Source organism: Myotis lucifugus, unplaced genomic scaffold (assembly GCF_000147115.1).
Source record: "Myotis lucifugus unplaced genomic scaffold, Myoluc2.0 scaffold_80, whole genome shotgun sequence".
Classification (NCBI taxonomy): Eukaryota; Metazoa; Chordata; class Mammalia; order Chiroptera; family Vespertilionidae; genus Myotis; species Myotis lucifugus.
Genome location: NW_005871128.1, coordinates 2473109 through 2487826, shown reverse-complemented (window position 1 = coordinate 2487826; position 14718 = coordinate 2473109). Strand labels below are relative to the sequence as shown.

General features: G+C 39.8%; 1 protein-coding gene across 10 annotated transcripts in view; it reads left to right on the top strand.

The window, feature by feature from the left end:
• Positions 1-14718, top strand: part of DST (dystonin) — a 421009-nt gene that overhangs the window by 282843 nt on the left and 123448 nt on the right. For 6 of the 10 annotated variants that reach the window (XR_002829777.1, XM_023755570.1, XM_023755569.1 and 3 more), the window contains exons 39-47: positions 271-5595; positions 5722-5871; positions 6059-6274; positions 6453-6602; positions 8284-8517; positions 9748-9900; positions 11630-11863; positions 12533-12799; positions 13511-14059. Coding sequence is in view for 9 of the 10 variants with exons in the window: in XM_023755570.1 (XP_023611338.1) it covers positions 271-5595; positions 5722-5871; positions 6059-6274; positions 6453-6602; positions 8284-8517; positions 9748-9900; positions 11630-11863; positions 12533-12799; positions 13511-14059 (7278 nt within the window). In the remaining variant the exon portion in view is untranslated. Of the gene's footprint in view, positions 1-56; positions 148-270; positions 5596-5721; positions 5872-6058; positions 6275-6452; positions 6603-8283; positions 8518-9747; positions 9901-11629; positions 11864-12532; positions 12800-13510; positions 14060-14718 lie in introns of those variants that run through there. The other 4 variants (XM_023755575.1, XM_023755576.1, XM_023755577.1 and 1 more) reach the window with 2 other exon arrangements.

Genomic DNA, 14718 nt, shown 5'->3' with positions numbered 1-14718 from the left:
TGTTAATGTACACAATATTAAGTTTTCAATTCACAGATGCATGTTGTTTTCAAAGCTTTTATCATATCCTGTGCTGTTGAATAGATCACTGACATAGATCACTTGTGTATTTGAGCTGCCTAACATTCACAGCATTGCCACGCCTTGGTAAGTAGAGGATTTTTATGTTGAAGTGTATTATTTATTTTTTAAAATGCATGTGAAGTTTTGTGAAACCCTGCCCACCCTTGAATCACAGACTGATCTGAGAATTTTGTATTTTCCTTTCAGCTGGATAAAGTGATTGCAGGCACCATTGACCAGACAACTGGAGAAGTCCTTTCCATCTTTCAGGCAGTTTTAAAAGGCCTTATCGACTATGACACAGGAATAAGGTTGCTAGAGACACAGCTAATGATTTCCGGTCTAATTTCACCAGAATTAAGGCAATGCTTTGACCTCAGAGGTGCCAAAAGCCAAGGCCTCATTGATGAACAAGTTCTGTGCCAACTCAAAGAACTGAATCAAGCAAAGGAGATTATTTCTGCTGTGCCTTCCACCACAATTCCAGTGCTGGATGCTCTGGCTCAAGGCGTGATATCAGAGTCCATAGCCATCAGAGTTCTTGAGATACTGCTGTCCACAGGCTCACTAGTCATTCCAGTCACAGGGGAGCAGTTGACCCTCCAGAAGGCTTTCCAACAGAACATGGTTTCCTCAGCATTATTTTCTAAAGTCTTGGAAAGGCAAAAGATGTGCAAAGATCTTATCGATCCATGTACCTCTGAGAAGGTGTCTTTAGTAGATATTATGGAAAGAAGTATTTTACAGGAAAACACTGGGTTGCGGCTTCTACCTGTGAGGCCACAAGAAGGAGGCAGAATAACTTTAAAATGTGGAAGGAGCATTAGCATTTTAAGAGCAGCTCATGAAGGTCTCATAGACCGTGAAACCATGTTTCGGTTGTTAGGTGCACAGCTTTTTTCTGGAGGTCTGATCAATTGCAACTCTGGTGAAAGAATGACTGTTGAAGAAGCTGTGGCAGATGGGGTGATTGACAGAGATACTGCTAACAGCATTCTAACATACCAGGTTCAAACAGGTGGGATCATCCACTCAAACCCTGCCAAACGTTTAACTGTAGATGAAGCAGTCCAGTGTGACTTAATAACTTCGAGCAGTGCTCTTTTGGTACTCGAGGCTCAGCGAGGCTACGTTGGACTCATTTGGCCTCACTCTGGTGAAATATTTCCCGCATCTTCTTCCCTGCAGCAGAAGTTGATTACAAATGAATTGGCTTACAAAATCCTGAATGGTAGGCAGAAAATAGCTGCTCTTTATATTCCAGAAACTTCTCAAGTCATTGGTTTAGATGTGGCGCAACAGTTAGGAATTATAGATAATAACACAACATTGATTTTAAAAAGTATAATACTGCCCGATAAAATGCCAGATTTGGGAGATTTAGAAGCCTGTAAGAATGCCAGAAGATGGCTCTCTTTTTGTAAATTCCAACCATCTACAGTCCATGATTACAGGCAAGAAGAAGATAGTTTTGATGGAGAAGAGCCAGTGGCAACTCAGAGTTCAGAACAGACTAAAAAAATGTTCCTGTCTTACTTGATGATTAATAGCTACATGGATGCAAACACAGGGCAGAGGCTGTTGCTGTATGATGGAGACTTGAATGAGGCTGTTGGTATGCTACTAGAAGGCTGTAGTACAGAATTTGATGAGGATACACCCATAAAGGAATGTATTGATGCCTTAAGACTCCCTGGCGTATTTCTGAATAATGCCCCAAGTAAGGAAATGGATGAAAGTATAACTTCACGAAGTAGTTTTGACAAATGCCATTGCGGAGAACCTAAACCTAAAGAAATTCCTGAAAATAGAAAGCATGCCATAGAAGAAGAGTTTAATGAAATGGGAACTAATGTTCTCAGTGAATTTTGTCAGTCGGAAAACCTGATACATATAATGGTAGCAGATCATAAAGTTAAGAATTCATCTAGCGTGAATGTTGTCAATTCTGCATCCTATTTTACACAGTCTGGACTTGCAGACTCTGAAAATATACCTAAAAACTGTGAAAGTCAAAGTCAAGTTGAAAAAAATGAACATGCAACTGAATGTAGTCATTCTAAAAATATGCAAAACCTTGAAAGTGATTTAACAACAAATTCCATAGTGAAATCAAAAACTAGTAGCATCTGTAACTTGAAAGAAACAGAGACTGAAGATAATATAGACAAGGAGTCACCTGTCTTTGACTATTCCCCCAGGCTGAGTGCCTTATTAAGTCATGATAAATTGAGGAATGATTGGGGAAGTTTTAATGATCTACACACCGCAGAGAACAACGGAAATAAATGGGAAGCCTCTACAGTGCCATCCAATGACAAGTCCACATTATTGGGTCCAAGAATGGGAGAACAACCTCAAGACCAGTTTCTAGGAATTGCAGCTATTAACATCAGTGTGAAGGGAGAACACTGTGGCCAAAAACCTTTAAATACTGCTCATAGTGATCCCCAGGTACAATATCACAATGACAAAGCTATTTCAGATACTAGTGGGGAAGATGAAAAAATGCATGCTGCTTCTCAACAGAAACCTGAAGACATGCAAAATGAGTCCACAGTGGAGGAGTACTCCTGTGCCGTAACACCAACGGGTGATCCTGATCATGCCAGTGCATCTCATGTTTACGGCACATCATCGCTTGAAGAAACTGCTGGTGCTGGTGACTATGAAATGTCCCTACTGGATGATCAGCAGAGGGACACCGAAACAGACACTGATAGCGACGATGATTTTTATGATACTCCCTTGTTTGAAGACGATGACCATGATTCTCTGCTTCTTGAAAGTGATGATTGTGATTGTCTGCAACCCGAGGACTATGACACACTGCAAGAGGAAAATGATGGGGCTGCCTGTCCTGGCAATGTTTTTTATGATGTTCCCAGAGAGGATGAAAAGCCTATGGTGATTCAGGGGGGACTAGTTGATAGCTTAAGAGTGAGGGGGAAAGCCCAGTCTTTTCAGGATTGTCTCATAGGTATGGAGGAAGCTGAATTAGATTCTGATGAAAGAATACCTTTAAATTCAGTCGGTTCATCTAAGATCAACGAGCAGTTGTTGGAAACTGAATCAGAAAGGGAAAGTACAGATAATCTAGAAGGTGATGAGTCTGACTTATTGACTGATTCTGAAATAGTAGGAAGGAAAGATAGCTTCAGTGCTTCATTAACATTTGATGACACTGGCTGTTGGGGAGGGAGAAAAGAAGAAGGGTACGTAACTGGACAAGAATTGAAATCTGATACTGATCATTTTGATTCTATGCAATATGAAGAAAGTTACGGGGATTATTTGTGTGACAGTAATGGTCAGGATGATGACGATGATGATGATGATGAAGAAGAAGAAGAAGAAGAAGAAGAAGAAGAAGAAGAAGAAGAGAAGGAAAAGACCATGTACCAAGATGAGGCTGATGGTATGGATATCCAATTGTGTGCTGCCACTATGAAAGAAAGGGAAAACAGCCATGAAAATCAAAGTATTAATGAAATGATTCTCCTGAGTAAAAAGCAAAATTATACTTCTCTAGAAAAACAGCAAAGTGTAAATGTTTTACAGCGAGAACCAAGTAGTAAAAGTAGCTTAGTTACTGAAAGAGGCAGCCTTCCAGAATATACAACTGAGGTGGTTGGAAGAAGCAAAGAAAATCTGTTGAGTCCTGAGATGGCCGTTAAGGATATATTGCTGCCTACCGTTAAAGACACTGAATCAGAACCCACCTTTGGCCCTGAAGGTATTTTACATAACACTGATATTCATTCACCTTCTGATCAAATCATTGGCTCTGAGACTGTTTTAATAGGAAAACCTGCTGAGGAAAGCCCTTTGTCATCTGTGGACTCTGTAACTGATAAAGATCATCAAGGAAATGGAAGAGATGTAATGAAAAAGAGAGATGACAAAAGCAATATACTAACAGAAGATGAAACATCAATTCATAAAATGTTCCCAGGTAAAGGAGAAGGGCTTATGGAAGGTCAAGTAGAAGATGATAAACATCTCAAACTTTTGTCTAGTAAAAGTACGAGGGAGAGTCTTGATTTAGTTACTCAATTTCCATTTCCACAGATCACAACCAATGAAGGACATAATCATAAAGGAAGCCTTAAAAAAACAACTGTAGCTCTTAAAGATGAACCAAAGAATCTACAAACAATTGTGAGTCAAAGTCCTGGTTCATTTGGGAATCTTGAAGAAATATTTGACTCATCAGCTTCCAAAGTGATCAGTGACATTACTTCAGACGTATTGTCTGAAGGGAATACAGCGACTGAGAATGAATCACTCACTGATGGACCCGAGAAAGAGCTTGATCTGTTTACTTATTTAAAACATTGTGCAAAAGATGTAAAAGCAAAAGATGTATTGAAACCACATGAGGATATCCCAAGTGGTACTCTAATAGCTTCCCCTCCCATGAAAGAACACTTAGAGTTAGGAGTTGATAATGCAAATGAGAAAGCAACCCTGACTCAAGAAGACTCACCTCTAGATGAGATGGCTCAACAGAATGACCTTTGTACTAAAGAATGTACCTCAGAAGGAGGAGCGGAAATGCCTCAGTTCACACCAGAAAGAAAGGAAAGCGCACTTTCGATCTTACCTCTGAGAAATGTGGAAGGCCTTGGAATAAGAAGTGGTAACTCCAGTAACACTTTAAGCACAGACTGCACATTCTCAGAAATGACCCATGAGAAAGAAATAATCAAGCAACAGCCACGAGAAGAACAAGCCTTGTCTCCAGGATTTCAGGAAAAAGAGGTTCAGACCCCTGAATTATGTCAGGCATTTGTTGAGGATGTCAAGGACATCTTAAAAAGTAGGTTGAAAGGTCATATGAATTCTCAAGAGGTTGAAGAACCTTCAGCTTGCGAAGATACTGAAATGTTAATTCAAAGCTTAATTAAAAGGGTTAGCACATCACAGTTGGTAAAGGATGCAGCTAGTCTGCCCAGCGACGACTCTAAGATCAGTGACTGTACTGGAATTTCCCTCATGAATAACTCACCAGAACTAAGAGCAGAGAGTAGAGATGATCCATTCTGTATTGCAAATCTTCAGTCTGAGCTTCTCCTTGATATACTTAAGCAAAATCAGTATAGCCAGAAAATTACAGGAGCATTTGAATTGATAAAAGAATTAACGCAGATGGAGTATGATCTAGAGAAAAGAGGTATGACATCTAAGGTAGTTCCACTGCAACTTGAAAATATTTTCTATAAGCTGCTTGCCGATGGCTACTCAGACAAAGCAGAACAGGTTGGAAACTTGAATCAAAAATCACCTACTACTTTTGAGATGGTGCATGAAAAACCACACATTGTTGATGATCATAAAAGCAAAGAAGGAAACCACAGTTCCCTTAATTTACAGAATATAAAAGAAATTGGACCAGAAAACTCTACTGTATGTGCATCAGCCTTGTCAAGAGATGAGAAGCTGGAGGAACAATGCAATGATTTCCCAGACCATCTGGAATGTATTTCAGGGTCAAAAGACATGACTTCTGGAGATAGCTCAATGGAACAAGTAAGTTGACTTTACATTTCATATGAAGTAGCTGCATGAAACATTTGGGAATCATCCCATACATTTTATTTGCTCTAAAAACCTGCATAGAGGCTATTGAATTAAAATGTCCAAATTTGTGTTTAGTTATCCAATGAGCTACAGCAGTGTTTACAGCACACATCAAAAATGCACGAGTATTTGGCTTTGCTTCAAGATATGAAGCCTCCCTTAGACAACCAAGAGTCTCTGGATAACAGTCTAGAAGCTTTGAAGAATCAGCTTAAGCAGTTAGAGGTAAGAATTATCTGCTGCCTGTAATGGGTGGGAGTCAGCTGATGTCAGTTTGGGAAAGTAAGCAGAGCACTTTACATTTATGTTTTGGATATTAGTTGTATTTCTCACTAAATAGCTCTGGGATCTATCTATCTATCTATCTATCTATCTATCTATCTATCATCTATCTATCTTTATTTTTTTGCAGACATTTGAATTGGGATTGGCTCCAATTGCTGTTATTTTAAGAAAGGACATGAAGTTGGCAGAAGAATTTTTAAAATCTCTTCCCAGTGACTTCCCCAGAAACCATCGTGAGGAATTGAGTGTAAGCCTCCAAAGTTTACAGAACGCCTTCTCTTCCCTCAGCGACGTATCTTCAGAAAGAATGAAACACCTTGTTCTGGCGATTGACAGTGAAATGGTAGGCATCAACACGTTTCACACTGAGATTGAAGTTTTGAAGAAAATGTGATTATTTAAAAATGTAATCATAGACATAAGTATTTTATTTTTAGAGTGCTAAGCTCTTAAAACAGAATCACCATTTGTAGGAATTTGAATTTTAGAAACAGAAATGAATGCACAATTTTGTTTTCTAGTCGAAACTAGCCATTTCCCATGGAGAATTTCTGCACAAACTGAAGTCATTCTCACACTGGATATCAGAGAAGAGCAAATTGGTGAAGGACATGGAGCCAGTGAATGTTCAAGATACTGAGCATGTAAAGAAAAGTTTGGAGTTTCTCAAGGCAGGTATCAAAATAACTAAGACAAAGCACATTTAAAAACCTATGGATTTAATATAACAAATGTTTAGAAAAAATATGACTTTTCTAAAGCTATGAAGGATTATTTCTTTGTGTCTATAAGATGTTTGTTCATAGTTGACACAACTATAAAATAAAGTCAACTTTATGGATGCCATTCTGATGCTATCCCAACTGCCTTATGAAACTCTTTTTTTTTTTTAACTTTTCTTCAGTGCCCTCAGGCACTTTTTTTTTTAAAAATATATTTTATTGATTTTTTACAGAGAGGAAGGGAGAGAGATAGAGAGTTAGAAACATCGATGAGAGAGAAACATCGATCAGCTGCCTCCTGCACATCTCCTACTGGGGATGTGCCCGCAACCCAGGTACATGCCCTTGACCAGAATCGAACCTGGGACCTTTCAGTCCACAGGCCGATGCTCTATCCACTGAGCCAAACCGGTTTCGGCCTTATGAAACTCTTATAGACATGTTGAGATTTGTTTTTATGTTTACATATTATTCAAATCCCTAATAGTATAAATTAATCATATAAATTTATCATAGTGTAAATAGTTTTTATGTATTAGTCCTTTAGTCCTTTTTGTCCTGCCTCACCCCACCTTTAAGTTCTTAATTTGAACAGCATGCCTCATGAATGATGGGTAGGCCCCTGACTTGAGAGTTAGGAAACTGAAATGCTGGCCCACTTAATTTATGTTTCAAATTCCCCATAGTCTCGTTTATGAGTGACCACAGTTGCATGGATACTATAAATATTAGCAAGCAATATTTTAACGTTGATGTTTCCCTTCAGCGTGCCAAGTGTATATCAGTTGGAACTTTACCTTTGGTCAGAGTTACATTTGAAGTGTGATATGGCAAGCAAGGTTAAAATATTCTTAGAGGGGTTATCCTATATAATAAAAGCCTAATATGCAAATTGTCCCCTTGACTGGGAGTTCAATCAGGGGGTTGGGCCGCTGGCGGCTGCAGGTGGCCGGGGGGGAAGGGAGGTACCTCTAGCCAGCAGCCACTAGGGACCCTACTGTGCACGAATTTCATGCACTGGACCTCTAGTCTTTTTATATAATACTAGAGGCCCAGTGCACAAGATTCGTGTACTGTGGGTGGGGGGTTGGGGGGCGGAGGCCCCTCAGCCTGGCCTGTGCCCTCTTGCAGTCTGGGAGCCCTCAGGGGATGTCCAACTGATGACTTAGGCCGGCCAGCTCGGCCTAAGCCATTGGTCAGACATCCTTAGCACTGCCACAGAGGCGGGAGAGACTCCCGCTACAACTGCTGCACTCGCCAGCTGTGAGCCCGGCTTCTGGGCTTCTGGCTGAGCAGTGCTCCCCCTGTGGGAGTGCACTGACTACCAGGGGACAGCTCCTGCATTGAGCATCTGCCCCCTGGTGGTCAGTGCGCGTCATAGTGACCAGTCGTTCTGCCTGTTCGGTCAGTTTGCACATTATCCTTTTATTATATAGGATTAGTTACCGCACTATTTAAATAATTTCATCATTACCATTTTTACTAGGTGATGAATAGATTTTTGAGTAAATGAAAAGTATCAATAAAACCTGATATAAGAAGCATATTTTAAAAGTAAGTATCATTGTAAATATAAGCTGTATATTACGGCTTACCTCCCTGTTGGTAACTTGTACTGCTTTGTTCACAGAACGTGTTAAAGGAGCTTGGACACACCAGAATGAAGCTGGACACTACTGCCTTTGATGTGCAGTTCTTCATTTCTGAATATGCTCAAGATCTGTCTCCCAGCCAGAGCAAACAGCTGCTGAGGCTCTTAAATACAACTCAGAGGTGTTTTCTTGATGTGCAGGAATCAGTAACTACCCAGGTGGAACATTTAGAGGCTCAGTTACAGCTAGAACAAGATCTTGATGATCAGAAGGTTTGCCTTTCTTTGTGGATTCTGTGTTTTCAGTTCTTCAGTGTGAAGCCTGTAATGTCGATACCCAGGGATTATGGCGTGATAGGAAAGATTTTTCTGAAAAGGCAATTAATGGACAGGGTATAATGTGGAGATTCTACCATATAGAATAATACTGCTTTCCATAATAATGTTATAATTCATTGTTATAATACTCATGACTCCCTAAAACTACTGCTTTCAAGGGAGAGTCTTCACTTTTTTTCCTAGGAGTAGGATATACAGATGCACTGGGAAATATCAAAGGGTAGATTGATGAACATAGGAATAAAGAAGGTTAAGGGTATCTTTGTCCCCTAGGAGGCAGTGTAGTACAGGAGTTGAGAGCAGGGCTCTGGAGCCAGACTGCCTCAGTTTACACTCACTCATTGTGGAGCTAGGGCAAGTCATTTATCCACAGGTTTCTCACTGGCAAATTGGAAATAGTAACAGTGCTTGCCTGGTCATATTGTGAACATTGATAAAATAATGAATATAAAACACTCAGCACCTTGCCCAGCATGTGGTAGGCGCCTAGTAAACATGATCTATGGCTATAAGATGAATAAACTAGTGTGTGTGTGTGTGTGTGTGTGTGTGTGTGTGTGTGTGTAATCGGATAGTGAAAGATACAAGTCATTGACTTATGAAATAAATCTCTTATTTAATGAATTATATTAGAGTGCTGCATCCAATAGCAATCAATAATGAACAAAGAGGTGGGAATGGAATTAGACATAGTGAATAAGTAAAGCTACTGCATGCGATGTTCTTTTTATTATTTCTTGAAACACCAGGCATTGTCTCTAGCATGACACCCTATATGCACATGTCAAATATATTAACAGACACATCACGACTAACTTCTGTTTTGATATCCTTTTACAGAATTAATTGTGTGTCGCAGGTTTCAAGAGCTTAAGAAAATGGAATGTTTCTTCCTGTCGGTCAGAAGTTCCATCTCTTACACATGTGCATGGCCAGTATTCTGCTGAGCGGTTTCATCCAAACATGCTCTCTCTCCTTTTTTATGGGACAAGCTCTTACTTTCTGTGTCACCTTGCTCAGTTGGTACCCCACTGCTACCATGTTTACAGCATACTCAGAAAGCTTCTTTTAGAGGAAACTTGCAAAATGTATTCTGATAAGGAGCTAGCACCATCGTCAGTGTATGATCCCCATTGAAGACGCTTTGGTTTTGTTCCCCTGTAGATCGTGGCAGAGCGCCAGCAGGAGTACAAAGAGAAACTCCAAGGAATATGTGATCTCCTTACTCAGACTGAAAACCGCCTGATTGGACACCAGGAAGCCTTCGTGATTGGCGACGGCACAGTTGAGTTAAAGAAGTACCAGTCCAAGCAAGAGGTAGAATTTAGTTTTGCCTCAGTAGTTCTATGTTGATGTAGAGTTCGATTACTATTTGGAAAGTAGTTAGGATTTTTGGGGGGAAAAAGCAATCATTTTAGCGTTTCTGAGACAAGCCATACCTAGATGCCCCCAGGCCTCCTGAACTATAAACTTTATACTAAGAGTCACATTTCCAACTTCAAGCAAGCCAAATAATTTTCATGACTGATTTTTTTAGTGAAATATTGAGTGGAGGAGATATAAAGGAGTTTTGATAGTGGAAATACCTTGTGTGATGAATTAAAACTCAGATCCATTTAAGGCCAACCACTCACTTTCAAAATCAGGTGAAATAGCCATCAGTTTGGGTTCTTTCACTTTCTTAGCTCTTTCTTATCCCTTTCATCGTTCTCTGCAATGTGTCCCTTTTCATTGAAGGGACAAGCAGTAATGACAGGTAAAGATACCTTTATTTTGATGTCAGAAGAAATAACATTCTCATTGTAACTAGCTAGCTCTTGGTCTAAATCCCAGGCACTACACATTGTTAGCTTTATAATTGAACCTTTTGAGCCTCAGTTTCTTCATTGGTCACAGTTCCATTGCTATGTTCTGGTAAAAGTTAAGTGAATATTGTGTTACATGACCAGCACAGTTAATATCACAATGTTGTAGTTCAATAAGTACCTCTTTCAATTCAAATACTCAGAATTTGAGGAGTCTTGAAAGTAGGGAAAAATAATATGAAAACTCAAACACAGTGCAATATAGAGAATTAAAGTGCCAAATAAAGGAGGAAGAGAAGAGGAGAAAATACATAGAGAAATCTGGATGTAGGAAAGCTGTTTAGAAGAGATTATTGTTGTATAGAAATTATTTTAGAGCCCAGCTGGCATGGCTCAGTGGTTGAGCATCAACTTATAAACCAGGAGGTCATGGTTTGATTCCCAGTCAGGGCACATGCCCAGGTTGTGGGCTAGATCCCCAGTGTGGAGTGTGCAGGAGGCAGCTCTCCCTCTCCTTTCCTCTCTGAAATCAATAAAAAAATATATATTTTTTTAAAAAGAAATTATTTTAGGAACAACTTAGCTCATAACTTAGAGATCTATCCACTTTTGCCCTGAGCAGCAGATGTATATTTTTTAAAAAAGTGTTTAGAAACAGAATAAATAATATGGTCATGTATTTAAAAGCTTTTATAAATGCACTCACATAACATAAAAAAATCTGGTATATTCAAATTTATATAGTTTATATACTGAATACTTTATTGTTCAATGTTTTCTAAACCACATCTCTTTGTGAAACATGAAAATCTCATATATTTCTTTAATGCTGTTTGATATTTCAAATTATCTATAATAATAAAAGCATAATATGCTAATTAGACCAGACATCCTTCCAGACGACCTTCCAAACAAAGCCAGGACTGTGAAGGAAGCCCGGGTCCTGGGTGCCTGCCGGTGGCCAGAAGGAAGCGCTTGGGTCCCAGGTGCCAGAGGGAAGCCAGTGCCGACAGCCAGGGGAAGGAAGGCCTACTCTTGCATGAATTTCGTGCATTGGGCCTCTAGTATTAAATATTGCAATTGAAGTAAACCAACTCAGTGAACATACTGAGTATGCTCTTTCAGTCTGTGTGTGCTAGACTCTCCTTCTCTGCACAGACCCTCTTTTAGAATTACAACATTGGAAAAGTTAAATAGGTAGCAATCTACTAAGATGTTTTTTTCCCCTTTTGTGTTATAAGGAATTACAGAAAGATATGCAAGGAAGTGCACAGGCATTGGCAGAAATAGTGAAAAACACAGAGAACTTCCTGAAAGAGAATGGTGAAAAGCTGTCACGGGAAGATCAGGCTTTGATTGAAGAGAAACTTAAGGAAGCTAAGCTAAAGTGTGAACAACTCAATTTAAAGGCGGAGCAGTCGAAAAAGGAGCTGGAGAAAGCTGTGACAACAGCAATCAAGGAAGAGACGGAAAAGGTCCTTATTCAAGCTTGCGGTGCACTGTGGCTTTGTTGAAAGTGATTAGGATCATAGCTTCTTGATTCATTAAGTGAGGTCAGGCTAATTCTGGGTTTCCACGGTTGTCATTGACCAAATTACTACAAAAGGTTGGAAGAGCTGGCTTTGCTTACCTTTTCTACAAAGTTTAAGTGGGTTTCTGAGACTTTCTACTTGTGAAGTATGTGAGGACTCATTAATTGCTATAGTTAAAATTTTGGAATGTGTTTTTAAGAACAGTGGAAACTTCAGAGTAACTTCCTATTCCTCTAAGGCAGCGGTTCTCAACCTGTGGGTCGCGACCCCTTTGGCGGTCGAACGACCCTTTCACAGGGGTCGCCTAAGACCATCCTGCATATCAGATAGTTACATTACGATTCATAACAGTAGCAACATTACAGTTATGAAGTAGCAACGAAAATAATTTTATGGTTGGGTCACGACATGAGGAACTGTATTTAAAGGGCCAGAAGGTTGAGAACCACTGCCTAAGGTTTAATACCAGTGTGTTCTGTTTTCAATGCATGTCATTGTTTAGTATGCCCACTCTAATTTTAAATGATCTAATATTTACTTTTGGGGATGTCTTAAAACTGACATCTGGGCCCGTATTCAGAATACCCATTGTCAACGCTCTTCTCCCCCCAGGTTGCAGCTGTGAAGCAGCTGGAAGAGAGCAAAACCAAAATAGAAAACCTTTTGGACTGGTTGTCACATGTTGACAAAGACTCAGAAAGGGCGGGGATAAAACAGAAACAGGTGATTGAACAAAACGGGACTCATTTCCAAGAAGGTGACAGCAAGTCGGAAATGGGAGAAGAGGACGAAGTTAATGGTAACCTGTTGGAAACTGATGTGGATGGGCCGGTTGCAACCACTGAGGAGAATCTGAACCAGCAATATCAGAAAGTTAAGGTGTGTTGTCTTCAACATAATGATGTAAAATCCTATTGTCGGGTCTATAAAAGATAGGAACAACTTGGCACCTGTGACATGTATGGGTGGTTGTCTCCATTTTCCACATATAGGAAACTGAGGCCCAGCGGAACTAGTAGCTACAGTATTCTTTTTTATCATGTGTTCCTCTAAGTTCATTGGGCTTCTCAGAATCTACATTGTTCTTGCTTAACTATTGTCATAGTGTTTATAACTTTAAAATTACAAATTTTGTATTCTGTTGAACTGTCCTTTTAGGATCATGTCATAGGTAAGTATTATACCTATTTGCTCAATAATTAGGTAAAGACATTAGCAGTCTCTTTAAGGTGTTGTGAGGAAGCTGTGAGTAAAATGAGATCTGCAGGTGCTTGTTTTAGGATTGGAAGACAAATCTGTTACATTTTCCCAAAGCTTCTCAACAGCAGTCTGTGTCCTATGTGATTATATGAGTACTTTCAAGGAGATTGGAAATCTTAAAAAATAAGATTAGAGTACTTGAAATGTAGCATTTTCTATTCTGAAATTTACCAATAAAAGGCAAATACTGTGCATCTTGAAAAGGTTAACAAGAAGCAAGTTGTCTGTAGATCATCGGAGTTTGTAGGTCCTGAGGCAACGGAGAGCTCCCACAACCTCAGAGTAACCCCTTCCCTGCTTTAAAGTCACAGTGTCTCTGTTTCCCCATAGGCCCAACACGAGAAGATCATCTCTCAGCAGCAAGCCGTCCTCCTGGCCACTCAGTCTGCACAAGCCTTGCTGGAGAAGCAGGGTCACTATCTCTCTCCCGAGGACAAAGAGAAACTGCAGAAGAACATGAAGGAACTGAAAGCGCACTACGAAACTGCACTGGCCGAGTCGGAGAAGAAAATGAAGTTAACACATTCTCTGCAGGAGGAATTGGAGAAGTTCGACACGGATTATGGAGAGTTCGAGCACTGGCTGCAGCAGTCGGAGCAAGAGCTGGAAAACCTGCAGGCGGGGGCAGATGACTTCAGTGGTTTAATGACCAAACTGAAGAGGCAGAAGAGCTTCTCAGAAGATGTTATTTCTCACAAAGGCGACTTGAGGTACATCACAATTTCTGGAAACAGGGTGCTGGAAGCAGCCAAGTCTTGCAGCAAAAGAGATGGCAGTGGCCAGGCTGACCAGCATAATACTGACACTTCTGCTGCTCACAGAGAAGTCCAGAGCAAATTGGATCGTGCCACAGATCGGTTCAGGTCTCTCTACTCTAAGGTAAGCTTATTTTTTAAGGGGAAGATCAATCTGTGATTATAGTTTTTACTCTATTCGCTCAACTTTTGTTTTGGAATTAGAAATGAGAAACCTAAACAACTGAAGCAGGGAAAGTAAGGTAGTTTTATCTTATTCAGTCTTATTCATCTTCTTTACTTCAGAAAAGTGTGTTTCAAGATTAGGAGTCTAAAGTAGTAATAGTAGTTGTTATTATTACTATTACTTTAGTTTTGAGTGATTCCTAGGCAGCTCTAACTCTTAAAACTCAGTAATACTCGGTTCTACCACCAGGTGGCGTGCATGTTTTGTCTCCAGGCAAACAGTGGCTTGCTAATTTTCACAGCCTCTCAAACTTGAGAACTAAAGTTTCATCTCAGATAATTCCCTTCACAAATACTGCAAGTGTTTGTTTTACAGATGTATTTGATCAGTGCATTATTTTATTACTTAATAACTCACAGACTCCTTCAACTTCTCTTATTCCCTTGGACCAAACACAAAACTAAGAAAACATTTCCCTGTTTACTATATAAGCTGAACAGACTGGCCAAGTTGCACAAGTGATTTGAAGAGCATCATTTACTCTTGGTCTTGGACTTTATTCTGATGTAGATTGTTTGCCCTTCTTGTGTTAATTAATCTTGTGCAATGTATAGAGG